We start from the raw sequence: 22,883 nt of genomic DNA on the forward strand, positions 1-22,883 counted from the left end.
GTGTAAAGAAAGCTGATGAAAACCAAATAGCATAGCTCTCAATTTGTGCACACAGAAGTCTGCCACTTAGCCGCACATTAATCATCCCGCCCGGGGGTCAAGAGGTCACCGAAAGGGAAATGGAAATTCCATTGGCCACCTTCCCAACCGCTGATTGATTGACTCATTGCACTTGGCCGCGGGTCGCCTAATGCGATTCCGTCATTAATCACTGGGGTCCAATACGGGAATTCCTATCGCCGGGTGCAATCCGCCCTTAGCCCATAACTGGCCAAACACCCGACCACCACCTTAACCCCCTGTCACCACCGTGGAGATGGGAAATGGGAAATGCAAAGCACAACTAAACAGCGCTAAAGAGTACAAAGTTGAGTGCCTGCGAACGTGGTTGTATGTGTGTGTGGAAATTTGCACGCGGTCACGTTAAACGCTCGAAATTAAAATGGAAAAAAAAGCCCCAAAGCGTAGCTTAACTGACTTTCCAACCCCCCCCCCCCCCTCAATTACCACCCCCTGGTGGCCGTAACAATCCACTGACGTGACACCAAAAGGCCGAACCGTACTTAGGCTAACAACGCAGCGACAATCAGCGGAGCCAACTGCACGACTCGGCCCTAAAATGCCTATTTTGTAGTGCAACAACAGCGCGAAAATGGTACGTGGGTGCACTGAGAGAAAGGAGGTGTGTATATCCTTGAAGGATTAAATTCGGCAATCAAAATGTTGAAAACCGCATAAGATCTCTAGAATTTGGCTAATCGTAAGGAATGAGAACGAAAAATAAAGTTCTGAAAACAAATATATATACCTGAATAGACTATATTAGAAAAATTATATAAAATTATATTTTATATTTTATATTTATATGTTACATTACGTTTATAATTCAATGAGCTTTCATTAGTAAGTGTATTACTTAACATAAGAAAATCGACTCTCTTAATTATAGATACATATTCCTGTAAAATAATTAATGTACTTTTACGACTCCTAATTCCATATGATAAATATATTTCATAATAGTATTTGTTAATAACTTGTATCATATTTTCCTTATTAACATATATATTAACTTTCGCATATTCAAAAAGTAATATTTTTAAAAAATAATTTTCCTTGTGGCACACGTCTTCAGATTTCTCGCAGTTGCAATCCTGCCCCTTCCCATTAGACGAATGCCACTGTTTTCCCCGCCTATGGACCCCTTTGAACAATTATGAAGCTTGCATGCTAACATTATAATTGATTGCCTAAGCTGGCGGGGATTGGGGACTGCGGGGAGTGGGGACTTGACTGCGGAGGGTGCCTGGTAATTTGATTGCGCAATTTGCGCGCATTGTGTTGCATAGTTTTTGGCGCGCGAACTTGCCCCCCTGCCATTTTCCTATTTTCTTATTTTCCTTGGGAAAATCCTTTCGAATGCACGAAACAGAAAACAGGCAACGAACATGACATGCATTTATGTCACGTCACATGTGCAACACGAACACCCATACCAACACCACACTCCATCCAAGTGTGTGTGTGTGTGTGTGTGCAACAATTTTAATTGGCGACATTCCGCAATTTTATGACTTTTAAAATTCTACATATATTTCACATGCCCCACACACATGCAACGTTGCCGCACTTCAATTGGCCTCTTCGAAGGACACCACCCAACCACTCTACACTCGAAGAAAAGGCGGCGAACAAGGACATGCCTGACTGCCACTAATTCCCCCCCATTTGCCCATTGGCCCGTTTGCTGTGGTTGTTGTAATTAGCGCACTGCATTTCTTTGCCACTTTCGGCCATGGCAATTAAGCCACAATTCTGGGTTCTTTGGCTTGCGGGCTCCTTTGAGGGGCTAAGGTGTTCGCTGTTCAGCGAATGAACAAAGGCTGGAATGGAAAAAGGAAAACCCATGAAACCGAATATGAAATTATGCAATTAAGCTGGCAGTTCGTTGGGCATGGGGCAAAGATTTCACCCAGGCCAAGGACGAATGGGTGGCAACTATTTTCGCTGACCATAGGTGGTAGAAGGCTGTCAAAATATTTAAGCTGCTGAAGTGGTGCTTAAAACGATATAATATTGCAAATGAAATGGAATACAATTTTGAATAACTGAAAGCGAAATGTAAAATTGATACAAGTTAAATATGAATAAATAGGAAATGAGATTATAATAGAAAAGATAATTATATAAACTTTGTCAAGGATTTTTAAATTTATCCCATATCGATATGTAGGAATTGACTTGTTAAAATTTAAATAAGAAATAGGAAGGATATTTAATTAAGTAGCTCATAATTAATGCTACCAAATATGAAGTGCTCATAAATATTTGTAGCTTTCCAGTTAATCCACCCATCGTCAGCTGTTTATCATCCTAAGCGGCTAAACAGCGGGATATCGGATCCATCTGCATCCGCATTTTGCTGGGAGTACGAGTTCTGGGGATCGGCCAGTTTGGTTGGGGTTAACCCTTCGGATCGCTGACAATGAGCGTTCAGCAGCTGGCCACGACTTCAACACCTTGCCCACTTTTATGACCCATCAACGGAACACTCATAGCCATATTCTCGCCAGTATTCAGCATTCAGTATTTTTCCCCACATTGTTGTCTTGGCTGCCTTGCTGCCGTTTTTTTTATGGCCTGCCGGCGAAGATGCGTCTTGCATTTCACTTTAATTCAAAACGACTTAATTTCTCTTTCGGCTCGGCGAGTGGGAACCGAAAAGAAGAGGTTCCCCCACATCCTGGCCAGCTCTCGAATTCTCCAGCCTCTGTTGGTGCGAGAAATGCTTATAAATGCTCAATGGCGTGGCCGATTAATTGCACATAAAAATTAACAACAATCAGCCGGAGCGGCAACAATAACTATCGAACTGCATTTGCCACAAAAAAATATGGGATCTAGGGATGGCAGCGTGAGTTGTAATTAACACAGATAGCAAACTCTATTAATTTTACAAGTGATTGTTAAATGAATATTGAATTAGATCTACAAATTGATATATTATTAAATACTTTTTTAAAGTATATTTTATGAGCGAGATAATATTCAGAATTACTTCATTTTGAAGCCTCTTCGATCACGATGACATCGCCAGTGATCACACCTTGTCGTTATCGCTGACCCATACAATGTTGCACTTTGTATGGCTTAGGCCACAAAAATATCCCCTTCCTCCTCCACTTTTATTCCGTGGCTCGTTTTATGTGCACCAAATTGAGTCATAAAATACATTTTCACGTCGTGGCCAGTTTCGAGCCATCCGATATTTAAGTGGTTGCATTTGGAAATGCTTTAAGCATATTTTTATGGCCAATGCAAATGTGGCAAATGTCGCCTGGTCCGTCGTTTAGCCAACTTGCTCTCCTAATTAAGAGGCCCATCCGCAGATAAGCGAAGTATACGAAAGGATCATTAGTTTATCTACGAATTGGACAGGAAAATTTCAAAGATACAGTGGATCAGTGAGATGGGGCACATTTGTTTTGGCACGAGTTCAAAATATTAGTGTAAATATAATTACGATGTCGGAAAATAGGCCTTGGATCAGATATCTTATGTATGATGAATTTACAAGAATAGTTAGCAATTGGTTATATAAACAAAGCTACATTTAAATTAGCGCTGTATATGTGTATGTGTTTAAAAGAACTTACAAGATATTGGCCTTAATGAAAAGATTTTCCATCAACCTCATGAAAACAGATAAGTTTTTATAGTTACCCCTCCTCAAAGGGATTACTCTTTTCATCCAGATTGAGATATCAAATCAAACCAAATCAGATCAGAGTGCGATCGCAGCGAGGTGTTGATTAGTCGACCAGCCTAAGCTGAGCCATAAAAAGTGAGTGAAGTCCGAATCCGGACAGGTGCCAAAAGGGGGAGGTCCAATCGAAGTCGAATTTCAGTCCCTTTTTCCCGCTTTGAGATCCTATGGTATCCAGATCGAAATCCTCCATTGGATTTATAGCTGCAGGCAGGCAGTAAAATTTAAATAGCATCCATTTAGTGGGGCGACATCAATTTTTAAAACGAGCGCCGCTCCGGAAAATGAAAAGGGGAAAAGGGGGACACAGAGGGGCATCGGAATTGGAATCAGGGCTTATGTTTATCCTGCAGTTGTGTTGCTATTGTTGCTGTTGTAGCTGGCATGCTGACTGATCTGGAGCAGCGATAAATTGCCGTGCGGCATGGGGTTAAGCAGCTGGTGGGGGTTAAAGGGGTTACGGGGGTTACGGGGCAGGAGAACACCTTTGTTGGCCACGTTGTTGACAAATCATTTGGCAAGAACGTTGGCCATCGACGGCACACGCGACCAACAAAAACAAGAGCCAAATAAAACAGGGCAAACAAACTTAAAACAAGTCAACACGTTGGGTAACGAAGGCTTAAATACCCTTTGACTTTGGTAAATCGTTTGATAGATAAAAACATTTATGATTAAAGCATTTAAAAATTGTTCCATAGTAAATGAGAATATTTTAAGTAAAATATTTGTTACAGCTCTTTCTAAAAAAACTGTAATTTGTGAAAATGAAACTGTTCTTCAATTTATTGATTTAGGAAATATATATTATATATTGCGCAAATATTATGATTTAGGATATTATTAAAGTAGACAACCTTGCAGCAAGAGGGTATTGGCTAATATAAAGATAAAAGCCCTGGCAAGTCAGTCGATCTTGAGGCAGAGGACAGGGCCAGTGGTTCATCGGTCCAGCGAGAACCTTTGTCACCTCCGGACGGACCCATTTACCCCCACGTTGCAAGATCGCTGGATGTGGATGTGGATCTGGATCTGGATGTCGAGGGTTCGGCGAGGGCAGCACATTAAAAGTAAATTAACTTATCAGCGACAACGATCAGTTATTTTATTACGTTTGTCCACGCAGTAACACGAACATTATAATATCAAAGATGCCGATTAAGATTCCACAGGCCCCGCAGGCTCACCACCACTCTGCGGAAACAGATCAGAAATGGAAATGGACGTACTTTTGGATCAGCTTGGACAGGAGTTGGGTATCGCTGGTGCTGCATGTGGGTTGGTGTGGCTCAAATTGGAGGCACATATGAGGAAGATATATAACAAATGAAATCTTATGAATTTGTATATGGGCACATTTTCAAAATGAAAGAAGGAACTGAAAAAGAATACCTGATGTATTTTTCTGCATATTATATTATCTTGTTGTGCCTCTTATTCTAAAAACTTTGCATCTCCATTGATGCAGAATTCTTTTGCGGATATTTGCAGTGCAAACAGTCCTACTCAATGAGTGGACATTAGGCCAATTAAGGCTACTTTCAGATGGCAAGATACGCAGATAGGTAGATCGAAAGATAGATATATGGATATGTGGATAGGTATCCGAGCGATAGAAGGCTGCACATGGACAACTGTTAGCCAGTTCGTAGAAGAGGCCGGAAAAACGCTGCCAACTGTCCAAGTTCGCTGGCAACTGTCCAGTAATCGAGGGGCAAAGGGGGTGTGGCATTGGGACAACTGCGCATTGCGGTTTCTGCATTTGTACATTTCTTTTTCATAATTTCTCGCATGTGCACTGAGAAAAAAGGGGGTATCCTTTCGGTCCTATGTCTCTGTCTTATGTCTTTGTCTTTATTTTTTGGTTTTTTCAGTGCCAAATTCTGGGCTTACTTCATTTAAATATTATATTTTATAACCAATTCGTTTTTAACTTAATATACTAAACTAAACTTCTCTCAGTGCTGACATTGCTGGCCGAGTGCAATTATTTTAAGCATTCAATTGGCATTGGCAGTTCGAACTCGAATCGACCGCAGACCGCAGGATATACGACTGGGCTGGCAATTATATGCATTTAAGTGCAATAACCGTCATCAGGACGAAGGACTCGGTTGACTTTTCCTCGCATTTGATGCTCCGGCAGACGCTAATTATTTTAATGCGCTCCGCAATTGAAGCGCGCGCTTCAGTCCGCTTTACCCCCGCCCCCGGCGCCCTAATTTCCCCGCCACTAATGACCTTCGCAGGTCACCTGACCTTTTCCCCCTTCCGCTCATGGTTCTCTCCAGGTTGGTTCAGTTCCTCGACCGGAATCAATATCAATCAAACGGAAACCGCCGCTCTCGACAAATTGCATTTGTTCATCCCGCTCCGCTTCCCTTCCTGCAATTAGTCCTGGACTAACATGTGGCCACCGAAACAACCCAAAGGTGAGCCTAACCACCGGGCTATTGGCGTGAAATTTTAATTGCCATCTTGTTGTCTGAGAGCGTGGAATCGAAAAAAGCGACGCCCAAATGTCGGGCGTATAAGGTTTTTCGACTCAAAAATCGAACAATTTGGTGTTAATTGAAGTTCTAATATATAAAGCAAACACATTTAAGGAGCTCTTAAAATATGTCAAGCCAAATGGGACTAAGATTATTTTTAATAAATCAATGATAAAACATGATTGATAAAATTGTTTACTGGCTTGACGTTATTCGCAGATTTCTAAGCGAATATATATAAAAGTATTATAATATTCTTATGTGATGGGAAAGACAGATGTTTTGACATTTCGGAATTGAAAAGTTTTGGTAATTTATGTCTTAATGGTCTAATTGTTAAAGCAGTGAACATAAAGCAGAGTTAATATTTTTGGAATAATATTTTGTTCACAAAGAAGAGTACTCTTCACATAGTAATGCAGTAGCATCGTCTCCATCTCTCAGATCCAACTAACTTCCTCGTAGCGCCATTTTAGGCCTTTTTCAAGGCCCTGAAGAGCTCAAGAGCGTTTGACCGACATTTGGTGCTATAAAAACCGAGAAACCGGGGAGAGACTTTATTTCACCACGCCGTGGTGGATTCACCACGGTGCCGGCAACATGGCGCTGCGCGAGAGAGTGACAGCCGATGAGACGGCGAGAGCCGTGGAAGCGAGAGGCAGCGAAAGCGAGCGACTGGCCATCCCCCTCCGGCCTTCGGTAGCATATGCGGCCCAACCACCGCCTATGACAAAGTGGCAAAATTGTTGCCACAGCCGCCGCTCGAGCCTCAGCCGCAGTCGGCGTCGGCAGCAGCGTTGGCAGCGGCGGATCGGGCAGGTGCGTTTCATAAACGTTCAGTCTCGTTTTGGCAGCCAAGCCGCTCACGACGTCGCTGGGTGAAAAGTTGAGATAAGGCCAAGAAAACAAAAAAACAAACAAATAGAAGACAACTTGACATCTATAGGAAACTCCAGTGAATGTGAATTTTTTTAGTGAAGTGTTGAAAGCAAATATAATTCGTATAAATAATCGGCAAGAAAAGGGAGAAAGAGTGAAACCCCCTAAGTCCTATGAAAGACTCGATGAGCATACTCACCCAAACGCCCAGCGAGCCAAACGCAGCGCATCCCCAGCTGCACCACCACCTCAGTACGCTGCAGCAGCAGCACCACCAGCACCACCTCCACTACGGCCTGCAGCCACCGGCGGTGGCTCACAGCATCCATAGCACCACCACCATGTCCTCCGGCGGCAGCACCACCACCGCCTCGGGCATCGGTAAGCCCAATCGGTCCCGCTTCATGATCAACGACATTCTGGCGGGCAGTGCGGCGGCCGCTTTCTACAAGCAGCAGCAGCATCACCAGCAGTTGCACCACCACAACAACAACAACAATTCGGGCTCCAGCGGCGGCAGCAGTCCCGCTCACAGCAACAACAACAACAACATTAATGGCGATAACTGTGAGGCATCCAATGTTGCTGGCGTCGGTGTGCTGCCATCTGCCCTGCACCACCCACAACCACATCCGCCCACGCATCCGCACACACATCCGCATGCGCTAATGCATCCGCACGGCAAGCTGGGGCACTTTCCACCCACCGCCGGCGGCAATGGGTTAAACGTGGCTCAATATGCGGCGGCCATGCAACAGCACTATGCCGCTGCTGCTGCCGCGGCTGCTGCGCGCAACAATGCAGCTGCTGCTGCAGCCGCCGCTGCTGCCGCTGCAGCTGCTGGTGTAGCCGCACCACCCGTCGACGGGGGAGTGGATGGCGGGGTGGGGCTGGCGCCACCGGCGGGCGGCGATCTGGACGACAGCAGCGATTACCACGAGGAGAACGAGGACTGCGACAGCGGCAACATGGACGATCACAGCGTTTGTAGCAATGGTGAGGTGAGCCTCTGTACTATGCGGGGGGTGGGGTGTTGGCGGCATTAGAGGGTGGTGGGTCAGTATAGCATTCTCGCTAATTCTCGAAAATGCATTTTCAAGCAGGAATTTTCTTCATTCAAAACAAGTTCGCAATGTTTTATAAACAAATATTGGGTCGAAATAGAACCAATTATCAACAAATCTGATTAATGTTGAGCCTTATGATAAAAAATATTCAATATTCAAATTATCCAAGTCATTTTAAAATAAAGCTATCACTGCCTGGTGCTAAGCTTATAAAGTACATATCAGATATTTTTACAACTCTACGACCACTTGCCTTTTTTTTTAAACAGTTGTCCAGATTGTTTTGTAAAGCTAGACACAAAACATGCAGATCTGATAAGTTTAATATTTTTTAATTTGAACGCAAATTTTTTATTAATGATATTGATATTGCGTTTTAGTAACATATTCCCTTTAGGTGATATTAAATATATTTGCACTTAACCAATTCTCAAATGTAGTGAGTGTAAAGGCAGTCGTAAAATAAAATTACTCAAATTCCCCTTTAAATCGTGTTAATGGTTCTGTTGTGAAACGCATTTCATCATAGCCAATTGAAAAAGTAATTCAATTAGGTAAAAAATAAGTAAGTCCGTTGTGCAGCAGTCAAGTTCGTTGCCTAAGTCTTTTGTATTGAAGCGTGCGCCTGAAATGGGGGCTAAAGTGTGGAGCGCGGGGGTGGGGCGGCGGCCCTCGTCGATGTCGCTTTGCAAAACAAACTGTAAAAATTATTGCATGACCATTTTACATTCTCGTTCTTGTTGCTTCTATTTGTTGTGGTTTTAGTTGAAAAAAAAAAATACTTTTTCACGCTTTGTTTCCGTCATTGCGAAGCTTCTAAAGTCCCCTTGCCTCCTCGCCCCTCCTCAAACTTGGGGGCATGCACCTGCGAATCTGAGAGCTATTATGGCAGAATGGAGGCGTGGCTCGCAGTGGGCGGGGGGTTGGCGGAAGAAGAGGATCTGCCTGAAATGCAACAACAAAATGCAGTTTAAAACTGCCGCAGCCGCAGAAAAAATCTCAAATAATTACACACATCGCACTCACTGTTCCCCGCTTCGCCGCTCGCTCTGCTTCCTCCTCCTATCTCACGCACCTGCCCCCTTCGCAATCATTTAATTGTGGAAATTGTTATAAAAATGCATTTAACCCGCTTTAATAGACGCCCCATGGCAATGGCAGCCGGGCAGCAGCAAACGAAAAAATGTTGCAGTCTGTTTGCTCATCTCATCGCCACTCGGTTCGTTTTACTTCGCTTTTGGCCAGCTTCTCATGCGCTCCACTCCATCTGGGCCCTGTTTTGTGCCATTTATTGCCGCAATTTCCTGTTGCCAATTGCACTTTTATAAACGGTAGTCGCGTCGGCCAGCTCTTTTGGGATGACAGCCAGCGGGCAGGGAAGGCGGCAATCCGTCAATTCATTGGAATTTCACAATTGCGATCAGCTTCAGTTACAAAAAAACCAAAATGAATATTGATCACTAGATTTTATTTATAAATTTAATGAAAAATCATAATTATAATAATAAAATCAGATAGGAAAGTTAACTTTTAAAGCTTATATTTGAATTATAAATTTGTAAAAAAAAAAACAAATTAGGTTTTTTTTTAACAACACTGTCGCCCAATTTTATTTGGCACATAATTCTTGATTTTTGGTTTTGCCTTTTTTTTAACGCTCCACAAATTATCGCCCGCAAATCGATAATTCAGCAAGTCGGCGCCAACATTCGTGAGTAATTTTCTTTAATTGCAAATTAATTTTATTCAATTGCGGCATTATCGCTCATTTATCGCTGCCATTAATCATTTATCGTTTACGTTTTATATGGTAAACAACTTTCGCCTTGGCGGCAAAATAAGCTCTTGATTAGCGATGATTAATAGAAATAATTAGCAATGCATCTTTATTTGCTTCATATTTCAAAGTTCAATTAGAGGCATAGCTGGATTTTCAATAAATAAAATAATATTGACTTCTTGGTATCTCATTATCAATAACAAAGATTGAGTCCACTTATTTAATGGATCGTGCAAAATTAAAATCTTGAAAAGATTTTATTATTGTTTGTCTGCTTCCTGATAAATTTATATGCTTAAAACAACAAAAATATGCTAAGATTGTTAATTTCCCCGTTTCTAGGCCTTATTAGACCAAATTTAAATGCGGCACTTGGCAAGTTTTCGCTTTAAATAATTTAACGCTTGAGAGTTTACTTAGCCCGCGTCAACCCCTTAACCCCCTCGTGCCCATGGGCCAAAAACTCGCTCTCGCTTATCGGGTAACCACCATCGGTTGAATTTACATAAATTTTATGTACTAAATGGCTGGCCAGAAAAGGTGGAAAAGCGGCCTTTTCTGGCCAAGAACACTTTTCGCAAAAAGGGGTGCTTTGGCCTGGTCAGCTTGCCTATCTCTCTTGCGGCTTTTTGTGGCAAGTTTAGACATTTTGCGGCACGTTTTTATTACACTCACACACACACGAACCGCTTTGTGAGCGGAAGCGGCAATTGCGTGGCCATAAACGAGCCTCTAACTGTATCTGCAACTGTTTTAATAGATCGCACAGAGATCTAAATCGAATTAGCCTTATGGGCATACCAAATCACCAACAAATAGTGATTTTCGGTAAACCATCTCGGCAAATGTTAAAAACTAGTTTTTAGGCATTTAAAGTTTTATAGAAATGTAACTAATATACCTTCGTTTTAAGTTTAAAAGGGGGAAGTGAATATTATAGTATGTATTATAAACAAACTTCATATTTTATGATAATAAAAAGTTTTGGAGTTTTACGCATATCCTACTTTGCCAAATGTGGTATTAGATTAGACATAATGGACTTTTTGCCCTTAGTTTCTTAATATTTCTAAAATTGAAATTCTCTTTTCTTTCAGGCGGTAAAGATGACGATGGCAACAGTGTCAAGAGCGGCTCCACCAGCGACATGAGCGGTCTGAGCAAGAAGCAGCGAAAGGCGCGTACCGCCTTCACGGATCACCAGCTGCAGACGCTCGAGAAGTCCTTCGAGCGGCAGAAGTACCTTAGCGTTCAGGAGCGCCAGGAGCTGGCCCACAAGTTGGATCTGAGCGATTGCCAGGTGAAAACTTGGTACCAAAACCGCAGGTGGGTTTTAACTTTAATGATTTTTTAATTTGTATTAGTTTTCAAAGATGAACTTAAGAAAATACAATAAAATCTATACACATATATTCTTATTGAAAGTATACTAAAGTTTGGTATCTATTATCATTTTGCAGAACCAAATGGAAGCGCCAAACAGCAGTGGGCCTGGAACTCCTCGCAGAGGCTGGAAACTTCGCGGCCTTTCAGCGACTTTACGGCGGATCGCCTTACCTGGGCGCCTGGCCGTATGCGGCCGCTGCCGGCGCCGCCCACGGAGCCACGCCCCACACGAACATAGACATCTATTACCGTCAAGCGGCCGCTGCGGCCGCCATGCAGAAGCCACTGCCCTACAACCTATACGCCGGCGTTCCGTCCGTCGGAGTGGGCGTCGGGGTGGGCGTGGGTCCGGCACCCTTCTCCCACCTGTCCGCCTCCAGTTCGCTGTCCTCGCTGAGCAGCTACTATCAGAGTGCCGCTGCGGCTGCCTCCGCTGCCAATCCGGGCGGACCGCATCCGGTAGCGCCACCACCTTCGGTGGGCGGAGGATCTCCGCCCAGTGGCCTGGTCAAACCGATTCCGGCCCATTCCGCATCCGCCTCGCCGCCACCAAGGCCACCATCGACGCCGAGTCCAACGCTGAATCCGGGCAGTCCGCCAGGACGATCCGTTGACAGCTGTTCCCAGTCGGACGACGAGGATCAGATCCAGGTGTGAGCGGTACGCCGGAGTGCGGCGATTGTGTGCGTGTGCTAATCATCGGGTTTGGGCGGTCTCAAAAGTGCGATTTCCAAGGGGATACATAAACTACATAGTTGGTTTCACGAATTTAAGTTACATATCACTCATTTTGTAAATCAGTCGGATCGATGATTTTATTGTTCCATAAAACATAAAAGTTTACATGGCATTTAGGTTATTTAGATGAATCAGCAGTTGCATTATTCGTGCACCATATCACAACATCGTTTTTATGGTTCAAACTTTAGTACAAAGGTATTTTGTTTAAATTTAACCAAAATATATTTGGAGGCATTTATAAACTTACGATCTAAACAAATTATTGTTTAAGGTCATAAAAAGCAGCACAAATGAGTTCAGTATTCAAAACAAAATCATGGAACCGAAAATTTGAATGGAACATGCATATTAAAAAAAAAAACATTTGTCAAAGATCAATATCCACAAGAATTCGCGTTTTTGAATCTCCCCTTAAGCCCCGCTTGTGTGTGTGTGTGCCTGCGTGTGTATATATATATTAATATCCCTGTGAATCTGTGTGTGTGCTTAATTTATTTGATTTGCTCTTAGTAACTTATTCGAAATGTTTTTTAAAGAGTTTTTTTTTTTCAATATAAGATAATGAAGTAAAATTAAGCAAATATTTATTTAAATGTTGTAAAAACTAGCAGCCAAAAAAGCAAAATAATTTTGTATAGTTAAGCCTAACCACGAAATGTATTATCGAATAAACAATTTTTTTTTTGTCGGTAGCCTAGACCTATAAACGTTGTAACTGTAAAATGTAAAGTACATTTAACCGCATATTTTTTTGTCTAAATAAAAAATAACAGAATGTGAGAATAGAGCAATCGTTCTGCGGGATTTCGTTGGGAGTGGGGGAGGTTGGACGTGTCCCGGGGCAATTAATATAATGACCAACAGAAACAATTTACAAACGATGTGTGCGGGGAGGGGTGGCGGGAAAGGGGGTTTTATGACGACGTGCGAGCCAACCCCTAATGATAATAATTGCATGCAAAATGCATTTAACCGCAATTAGTGCATTTATTAGGCCAAAAGTTGATATATTGAATAACTGCCACCGTTGGCCACCAGTTACCAGCTACCAGCTACCCGCTACCAGTTACCTACTGCCAGTTGCCAGTTACCAGTTGGCCAAAACCAGGGGCGTCCCTCGCCAAGGGGACTCGAGTTCGAGCAGTTATGGCCATGTTTGGCATTGCGTGCTCGCATGCAAGCGGCGCTGCAGGCGAAGGCCCAGCAAACGATCCTTGAAGTCCGGCCAAGGACCAAGGATGCACCAGCTGACTGAATCCAAGGGGCTCCCCGCACATCCCAGATGGAGCCCACGGATTACGGGGCCGTCAAGGTGGGCCAATTCTAGATTTGAAAAGCATCAGGGGGCTCAATAATGAGGGACCATTAAATTTCTACTACAATACTTTCTACTTTAAACATAAAATTATGTTTTCTTTCCCATACATACTGTTGTATTATTATTATTGAGTAAATAATCAAAATGTTAAACAGTAGACACAAACCTTTGAGGGGACTAAGGAAATCTTATATATTAATCTAAATATATATGTTATGAATGTTCCCCCTCATTTGAAGCCACTCTTTTTGATACATAAAATATTATCATTTTCATATATAGATGCATTTAGTCTCAAAAACCTAGGTATCCTTTTTGATAGGGTATTCCGGAGTGGACCTTATTTCTAGGGCACTCCAATACACCCCTGCACTGCGTTTTTGCTGGCAGCACGCGTGTTCTGGGTTTCGAGTTTCTTGTGTTTGTGTTTTTGCGCCTTCATCGGCAAATTGGCCGCAATGTTTAAATTGCAGTTGGCCTAAAACAAAAGAGACGCTTGGCAGGACAATGAAATGACAACAAAAACACGACGGTGGCCAGCGGGCAACCGTTCATTAAAGACAAATGACACAAAACACAAACTGCACGTACCGTTCGCTCGATCTCTTTCCCTCCGCTATCGCCGTCCCACTCAATTAAACACGACCGTTGTTTCAGTTTTCAGCTTTCAGCTTATTCAGATGCTTGATAATTATGGCCAGCATTATAAAGGAAAGCCAATTTGCAAGCATCAGAACTAATAAGAAAATGCGCTTAACTAAGGAATGTACTACTTTTTATGATCATTTTTATCACACATCCTGATGCCCAGATTCATCACTTCCTGCTTCTGCGTGCACCATTTTTAATTCGCCAGTATCTCGTTTATATATTTCGTAAGTAAACACGAAATTGGCTGCGGACTCATGTATAAATTAAAGACGCATCATCTGGCGTTTGATATGCAAACTCATGGAATCCAAAGAGCTGGAAGTCAGCCATTGGGGGATTGGGATTGGGATCGGGGGATTACGGAACCGGAGGAGTCAACCCCGGACGCATTTATGAAATGAAGCAGAAATATTGCCTGCTTACTGTGCTGTAACCAATTTGCATGGAAATCAGGCGCCGACTGTCAAAGTACCTGCCACACATGGCCGCCATCCTCGCATATAGACATCCAATTAGCCGCACATTTTTGTGGGTGGTCCACAGCATCGTCATCCACACCCACACCCCCAACCACATCCTCATCCTCATCTGCAGCCACCACAATTCGCTTAAGCAGCCAATCAGGACAGCAGGGTGGATGAATCAAATGGGAGTGGATATCGCGGTGATTGGATGCATGTCCGTGATTCTTGAAGATGTGTACCCTGTAGTTGCACTTATATGATATTGTATTTAGTCCTTAATATTATAGCTATAATTTTCAAAATTAGGAATAAAACAAATGGTAATAATGTGGTAAATATATCCGTCCTTGTAGGAAAAAAGTAGATGGTTAATAATATTATTCACTTGAAATGTTTAATTTTGTTTACTACAACTTTTATTTTAAATTGATCATTCTTCTATCTTATTCAGTTCTGTGAAATTAATTTTCACATTCAGTCTATAATCCCATATTTTCTAGCTGCTTTTTTTTTCTTAAGCAAAAGAAAGAAAACTCGGTTTGATGGCCCTAAAAAGTAAATAAATATGTGATTTAAATTCCCAATTTTGTTACAATCCACTCCCGCTGCTGTATTGATTTTATATAATTATTTCGCCACACATATACCGCTTCGCTCAGCCCAATTTCCCCCGAAAACTCAAAATTTCGCCGGATAAACACTGGGCGAAAAAAAAAAAAAAGTAAAGCGGGGCTGGACGAGCGGACCGGAAGAACGCCCACGATTCGCGAATTTTCCCCCGAAAATGGCGAACGGATGTGGCCGGCCTTCAGCCCACTCACCTGCATTTTCCACCTGCAATTTTGGTTCAGCGAAATGTGTAATTTACAAATAAAATGGAAAACGAAATTAAAAACTTATGCTCGCAGGAATGGGAAATCAACTTTGTTTGCATTTAATTTGCACTCTTGTTTTTTACCTTTGATTCGGTTTTTTATTCCCATTTGTTTGCTTTTGTTTTTCTGCCGCTTTTTGTTGATTTCTGTGCAGGTGACACTGGACATATGCCATTAATAAGTGGCTTGTTTTTGCTGCTTATTTAATTTAATTCTGATTTTATTCCCGATTCGGATTCAGATTCTTGTAACAAATGGTTTGGGGCAGTTAATCTCCGTTCTGTTTAATTTGTCACATTTTGCCATGGCTGCATTAACTATTCACCCTCGCACACGGCGATTTTTATATATAGATTGCATTTTAAATAATCATTTGACAGCGAACGGAAATTGCGCTTAATTGCCAGCAAGTTGGGTTTCTCATTTGATTTTTGCCCCGCATTATCTGTCGCCTTTTTTTCCACTCGTGTTCGGATAATTGCGCTTAAATAAATATTTGCCTGATAATTGCAAAATGTTTGTTATTCCCTGCTCGGCTCCCATCGCTTTGTTGGCATAATTGAACTTGGTCATGGATTTTGCAGAACGGAGAACGCGAAAATCCGAGAATTACCTCTGTGAATTCAGATTTCTTATTACCGTGTTTTGCCACCTTAATCGTCTGTCGTCTGAATAAAAAAATTGAGCGGCCGAAGTAGTAGATATGCTGTGTACTCTTTTGAAATTTATATATATATTAATTTAAAATTATTATTTTGAGTTATTTAGAATGTTAGAATGATTCGTTTATTCTTTTTTCTCTATTTTAAAATCTAATAAATCTAGTATTTATTATTATTATTTATTTATATATTTTTTAGTTTTGAAATATACTTGATACCGTTTAAAATCAAATACAGTAACGCTCTTAGAAACTTGAAATTAATTTGTTTTTGCTCATTTCACCTTTAACCAGGTAAGTCCATAACTAATTGTATGCATAAATTAAGTGCAAAAGTAAATTAGTTTAGAATATACATCATCTAATCTTGTTCTAGATCAGGGCAACCCGCTGTCGGCTTTTCACCAATTTCCTCACGATTTGCGAAGCGCAGGAACGCCTAAAAGGCGGCATGCAAAAATTCCACGTGTTTGTTTTCGCTCCCTTGGCGTTCGCCTCTTTTGGTGGCGATTATATTCAATAATTGTGTGCATTTAGATAAGTTACAAGCCTCGAGGGCCGCAGACAACCGGGCCGGCCACTCTGGGCCACTTTCCCGGACTTCTGCCCCAAATGGAGGCCAGTCACGCCATCGCCATCGCCATCGCCATCGCCATGGGCAGTGCAACTCGGCCTGGGAGCCACTGGTGTGTAGGTGTTGAAAGCGGCTGCAGGCTAGGGAATCCGGGGAATCCAAGGAATGCGGGGGATCCGGGGAATCGCCTGGCAAATTGGCCGGCGCAGAAATGTGTCGGAAGTCTTTAGTAAAAGTTAAATAGAAAGCATATAGGAGATTTATATGCCTTCGCCGACTGTAGTTATGCAAATTATTCGCCAAGGCGCTTAGCTGATTTTTAAAGACTTCGAGTATTTATAAAATTTAAGGAAATATACCTATGTATATCGCAGCCATTCAAAACTACAAATTATTGCAATACTGTAACACAGTTGTTACTCAAGAAACTTCTATATACAACCAGATATTTGTATTTTAATATGTATGTCTTAAGATTAAAATCAAATTGATTAATGAATGATTTTAGTCTTTGAATTAAATGTAAGAGCCAAAATCACACAATCTGTGAGAAATGCTGGCCATTTATCTGTTTGCCTGCGAATGAAATGGGTTGCCCAGAGGTGTAAAATCCGCAAAGCCTTTGTAAGGCCATAAATCTCGGTTACTTCCGGTGCCTCGCACATCCGTGCCCGAAGGTCCTTTGCATTCCTAATAGCTTCCTTGGTCCGCTTGGCCGCACTAAACTGCATATCCTTGGGCCCAAGTGCAGTGGGTGGATGGTAATGCCGCTCGTCGCAGATTTTCCGCGGACTGTCATCGAGTCTTTGTCCATTCGGCAGCCGTTGCTTTGATTTATGTGCATTATCCTGGACACGTGTGCGCACAAATTGATCCTTTATGAGCATTTTGCGGTTAATAATGCAGCGGCACGTGCCGAACTGCCGAGCGTTAAGTGTAAATGATAAGCTCGTTCTTGAGTGGGCGGATCAAGTGGGTGTCCTCCACGTCACGTCGAGTAGAGTGTGGAAAGGGGAGGGGGGGAAGCAGTCGGAGAATGTCCTTTCTTGGGGTTAAGTGTTAGTTTGTTTTTGGGCCGATGACGATGGCGGGTGACTCGCAGTGCTTGACATGTGACACCTTTTGTGCGTACTGTTCTGTTAGTTTTAGTCCTTTTCGATTTTAAAGCGCTTAGTGCCCGGGATAAATCCCAAATGCCACTTCACACTTAATTTGCTCATAATGCCCGACGTAATCCCTTGACTGGGCCGCAGGACAACCCCTGCCATCCCCTGCTCTATCCTGCTAATATCCTGCCAATTACGCTGGCAACAACAATATTTTCCCTGCCATTTTCCACCACCACCGCCGGGGAAAAACTCACTGGAATCACCACCGAAAACAGTAGCAAAGTTGTAAGAGATTTTACAGAAACTGAGGACGCGGTGGATCGGATCAGATGGGCTGGATCTTATCATTTGGGTGCCCGTTCACATATGCCGGTCCTAATGTGACAAATTCATCGAGTCCTTGATGTGCTCGATGTCCTTTTGCCAGCATCGCTGATAAGGCGCCAAATCCCCGTTTGTATACACTTTTTTTTGCCGCATTTTAATCCTTCGAGCCATTGACAAATTGAGATGGCTGGCCGCCGATAGAAAATGGCAACAAATGTTTTAATTTGGCATCTCTCCTCGTCGCAGGATTAAGCCAGGAGTGCCGGAAAAAGGACACGGGCAGTTGTTCAGCTGTGAAAAGCGTTTGGCCGCCGATCTGATCGGCTAAATATGATCTCAAACTTGGAACATTATTCGATAACAATCGGCTGGTGAAGGTCTTATGAAGTGGAATTATTAAAATTGATTGCGTTTTGGGTTTTCGCCTTAAAATGTATTTAATGCGCTGGCTTAATACACTCCACAAAAAAAAAGTGTTATTATACATAAAATCTTGCACTCCCGTATCATTATCTGAAATGGTTTTGAGTCAAACATTTGTTTGCCTTAGAGATTGATAAGGATTATTAATGGTGTACCGAAAGATAGCTTTCCTAATAAGAATCATACCCCATAAGAAGACCCTCAACTTGGTTCATCACCTGATCATTCCCATTCCCATTCAAGTCAATAGAGTTCACAAGGCAAGCAAAAACGCCACTATAATAATATTTTTTTTTTTTTTTTTTTGCTTGTGTGTTTTTTTTTTCATTGCCATTTTGTGGCAATTTCCAATTTCCACTTATAACGCAATCGGATTGCGTGCCACAAATGACAAGCTCTTATGAATTCGCGAGACGTTGCCCTGGAATTATGATTTCATGTGCCACAGCCTTGACTGTGGGAAGCCCTTGAAAGGATCGCTCCTTCGGGGGCAGCACCCACACGTTGGGCTGAACCGACTGGATGGACAGGAAGCCGGCCAAAAAGGATGAACTCCAACTAGAATTATGCCCATCGACCACATCCTAACCAATTATGGTCATTAAATTGGCATTTGAAATGATGGAAGGCCGAATGGCTGGCAAGCTGGCGAACTGGCAAGGAATACGAGAACTATTTAATTCTGATTTAATTCGGTGGCGGCGGTCAGCGGAGCAGAATGCCACCCGTACGGTGAACAACTGTCATAAAAATCACGCAGCGGAAATTATTTTGTCACCATTTATAATTGCATTGTCACAGCGGCAGTCAATAGTGCTCTGCGTCGCTGTTATTATTGTGATTGGAGGGTGTTGAAAGTAACACCCCGCACATTAAATCAAGTGCCACCCAAACCGAAGCAACCACCCACCCCCCCAACCGCCCAACCGCCCAGCCGCCCAACCACCCAACCACCCAACCACCCATCGTCATACATAAATTATTGAAAAATCATTCTACAAATAAACCTAGCGGAGCCAGCAAGGACTCGCCAGACAAGTAAATAAAAGCCACCACCTTTTGGGCCACAGGCAGTTCACAGTCCGCAGGAAAAAGGACACGCTCTGACTGTGTTGATTGCTTTGACAAGACCGCAAATAAAGCAGTAAATAACTGGCAAGTGGGTGGCTCGGGTGGATTGGATTCCGGGTGACATCGTCGGACCTGGTTACATTGCGCATACGCCGCGTGGTCGAAAGGAGCGGCGGGAACAGTAGATCCATTTGCGGATTCATTGGGAGTGCTTAAAAGTGCACAGGGCAAATTTCAAAAATATTGAAATGTTTTAATATTGCAATATAATATTGCACATTTGTTTTCATAATTCATTGATTTTGAACATGGCGTTATACATATCTTTAATATAATTAGCTAAAAATTTCCAGATTTCACGCTAGCTTAGCCCACTGTGCACGGTGGCCTCGCCACAAGCAAATCCAATTAATTTCATAGCGCCTAAAAACTTTAAGCGCAAGCGTCGAAGCAGAGCGAACGCAGCCTCCTTGTGGCGCCCCCGATCCCACATTGCCACCCCCTTCCCCTGGCCGACGGTTGAAAACTGCCACGATTCGTGGGTCGTCAGCTTCCGTTTCCGTTTGAACGAGTGCCCGTCTATTTATTTGCAAATGCAACTTGTCCAATTTGACAGTTGTCGCTTGTGAGTGTCAGCCAGTAAATCCCAATCCGCATCCAGAATCTAGAATCCAGAAGCCAGAAGCCAGCAGCAGCAGCAGCCAGACCAGAATCCAAACCTCCCCATCCTCCAGTGAAGCGGAAAGTGTGAAGGCCTGTAACGAGGCATATTGCGATTGGATTTGTGTAAATTTATTTATGTTAATTAGTTTCAATTTGATTTAATTTGCGCGGCGAGGCGAACTGAAGGGGAAGACCACGGGGGCCAGGCAATTAAAAGCACGTTAAAAACGCATTTAGCCAGCTACATATGTATGTACAATACATACTCGTACACTCGCATGTGTCCATATGTATTTATGTGCAGATGCGGGGTGGCTACATCTTGGGACCCGTTTAGGCCGAAAACAAAATCGGCTAATGACAGCCGCATCAATCCGCTGCGCTAACAAAGCGTTGAAGAAATCACTTTACCAGCGGCGTCCAATAAAACGCAGCTCGCCGGCTGAGAAATGGATCCCGAAAAGGATCCGCGCCCGTTGGACTCCAATTCCAGTTCCTCGATCCCAGTGCCCATCGCCCAGTGCCCAATGCCCAGTGCCCAGTGCCCTGTTCCCAGTTACCAGTTCCCCAAAATGACAACGAGACATGCGAGCAAATGAAATCAAATCAAACCAAATGACTTGGCCGGCTCCTTCGACGAAAACTCTAATTTGTTGATAATTTGCGACCGCAGCTGAGTCTGAATACTGAAAACTGAATACTGACTGGGACTCGGACTTTGGGTATACATATATCAGAGGTCCGCTGACCGCCAACGATGCCCCACGGGTGACTCTCGGGATGCGGCTGGCCGAATGCTATAGGATGCTATATGTTCTGGCTGATCGGCCGGCGGCTGGGCAAACTCGACAAGCGGTACTTCCGATGGCTGGCCAAAATGAAATCGAAACTGGCTGGAAAGGTGAACTAAAGAATGAGAAGTACCTAGCAAACAGGTATATTATATTAATTATTATTATTTCATTTATTATTCAAAAAAAACTTTTATAATTATTAATATTATTCCATTGCACTTGATATCCATGATGGATTACATTTACGTTAATAACTTTACTTCGCCCAAAATATTTATATGGAATGTACTTCTGTCAGTTAGCAGGAACAATGTATACCCCCTTTACAAATTGTTACACGGTAACAATACTTCTCGAATCGAAGGAAGAGGGGGCTAAAGAGCCAGAAAAAGATGAAGATCGGTGCCGTTTGGATTTATGGCGCACAGCGCCAACTGCCAATTTAAAGACAATTTGGCCAAGAGGCGCGATTTCAGCTAAATTGCAACACAAATGCAAACAATTAGGGACTCTTTTCTGACCGCCACAGTGCACAGTTGCATCGATGGAAGGTCACATCCCGTAGATCCCGGCGAGATCCCACCGATGACAGATGATCTTTCAGTACCCACAAAATATCGCCCCAGTTGAGCGTCGAAATTAATTGGTTTTTAACGCGGGGCGACGATGGGTAAAAATGAGTATGAATGCGTACAACAGAAGCAGGAGTGTATTGCAGATGAAGGAGCTTCTCATATAGTAATATATGTTAATAATAAATATAAAATTAGAAATTCATACATTTTTATTTCTCTTGCCACAACATGCCACAAGTATTTCAAATGGACTAAGTTTTCTTAATACTAAAAATACACTATAGCTGATTGCATTTAGTAGCAAATGAATTAAGCCCTCAACATTTTAACCCGCAAATTGGCCAACGGCAAACATCTGTTGGTAATCCCCTTCGATTCAGCCTTCGATTGATTTAAGCCCTGTGTTCGCATGTGTGATTAGGACCGATCTAATTGGATCAAATCCTGCTGCCAGGATCTCTGCGACGGCGAAATGGAAAGTGGCTGTTTGCCACCCTCTCGTCCGGCCAAAAAGGGCTGGCCGTGGAAAATTGCTAATGTGATTGCACTAATGGCTCGAATTATAGACGCATTAGGGTAAATTAAAATCCTCCACTCGATCGAATGGCTTGCGTCCACTGGGGGGCGGTAATAAAGTTGTAGTGGCGCACTAACAATGCCCATTGTTGGTTGGTCAGGTGCAAATGTTGCATGTTTTTCTTGCGCTCTCCTCTCCCGCTTTTCCACATTTCCAGCTCGCTTTTATTGAAATAAAAAGTACACGGGTGGGAGGAGTTTTCCGTCAGCAAGTACGACCCAAAACAGCTGTCAGCATTTTTTTTTTTTTGTCCGTTCGGCTAAAAAGGAAAGCCCTAATGTGGCCCTTGGCGTTGACAACGGGGTGGAGCTGAAAATGGGGGCTTTTCCATGGACATTCGGGGATGGTGAATAAGGGTAGGAGAATTGCCCCCTGCTAAGTGACAATTATTCGTGCTAGTTGTCGGTTTGGTTCTCCAAAGTATTGGTTTCGTTACGCGATTGGTTAGCGTTAAGTGGACGCCAATCGCATTTGGTGATCAGAGCGAAGTAATTCCCGCCTAATTATATTAACTTAATGGTTTTAAAAGCAACTCATGTCGATTATTAAAAATGTCTTCAAATTGCAGCCATATGTTTTCAGAATAATTCAGAAAAAAGACTTTTGCAGAAATTCTATATTTTCGATTTCTTCACAACTATGCTTAATTGTTAGTACAACTTAATTTGTAATTGTGTTATATCTCTTTTT

The 22,883-nt window shown here is 42.8% G+C and overlaps 1 protein-coding gene across 2 annotated transcripts; it reads left to right on the forward strand.

Annotated features, from left to right (window-relative positions):
* Window positions 1-7,094: 7,094 nt before the first annotated feature.
* B-H1 (BarH1) lies at window positions 7,095-12,895 on the forward strand. 2 transcript variants are annotated; one of them, NM_001272713.1, is made up of 3 exons: window positions 7,095-8,138; window positions 11,082-11,310; window positions 11,445-12,895. In NM_001272713.1, the coding sequence occupies exons 1-2, from the start codon at window positions 7,311-7,313 to the stop codon at window positions 11,133-11,135; spliced, it is 882 nt and encodes a 293-aa protein (NP_001259642.1). In that variant the 5' UTR covers window positions 7,095-7,310; the 3' UTR covers window positions 11,136-11,310; window positions 11,445-12,895. The 2 variants fall into 2 exon arrangements, with proteins under 2 accessions (NP_001259642.1, NP_523387.1); NM_078663.3 differs by having other exon boundaries at window positions 7,095-8,133.
* Window positions 12,896-22,883: the final 9,988 nt, after the last annotated feature.

This window comes from Drosophila melanogaster, chromosome X, assembly GCF_000001215.4.
Source record: "Drosophila melanogaster chromosome X".
Taxonomy (NCBI): Eukaryota; Metazoa; Arthropoda; class Insecta; order Diptera; family Drosophilidae; genus Drosophila; species Drosophila melanogaster.

Coding starts and splice junctions, on each gene's coding strand:
- B-H1 (NM_078663.3), top strand. CDS start 7,311: ATGAAAGACTCGATGAGCATACTCACCCAAACGCCCAGCGAGCCAAAC. Junction 8,134..11,081: donor TCACAGCGTTTGTAGCAATG/GTGAGGTGAGCC, acceptor CTTTTCTTTCAG/GCGGTAAAGATGACGATGGC. Junction 11,311..11,444: donor ACTTGGTACCAAAACCGCAG/GTGGGTTTTAAC, acceptor ATCATTTTGCAG/AACCAAATGGAAGCGCCAAA.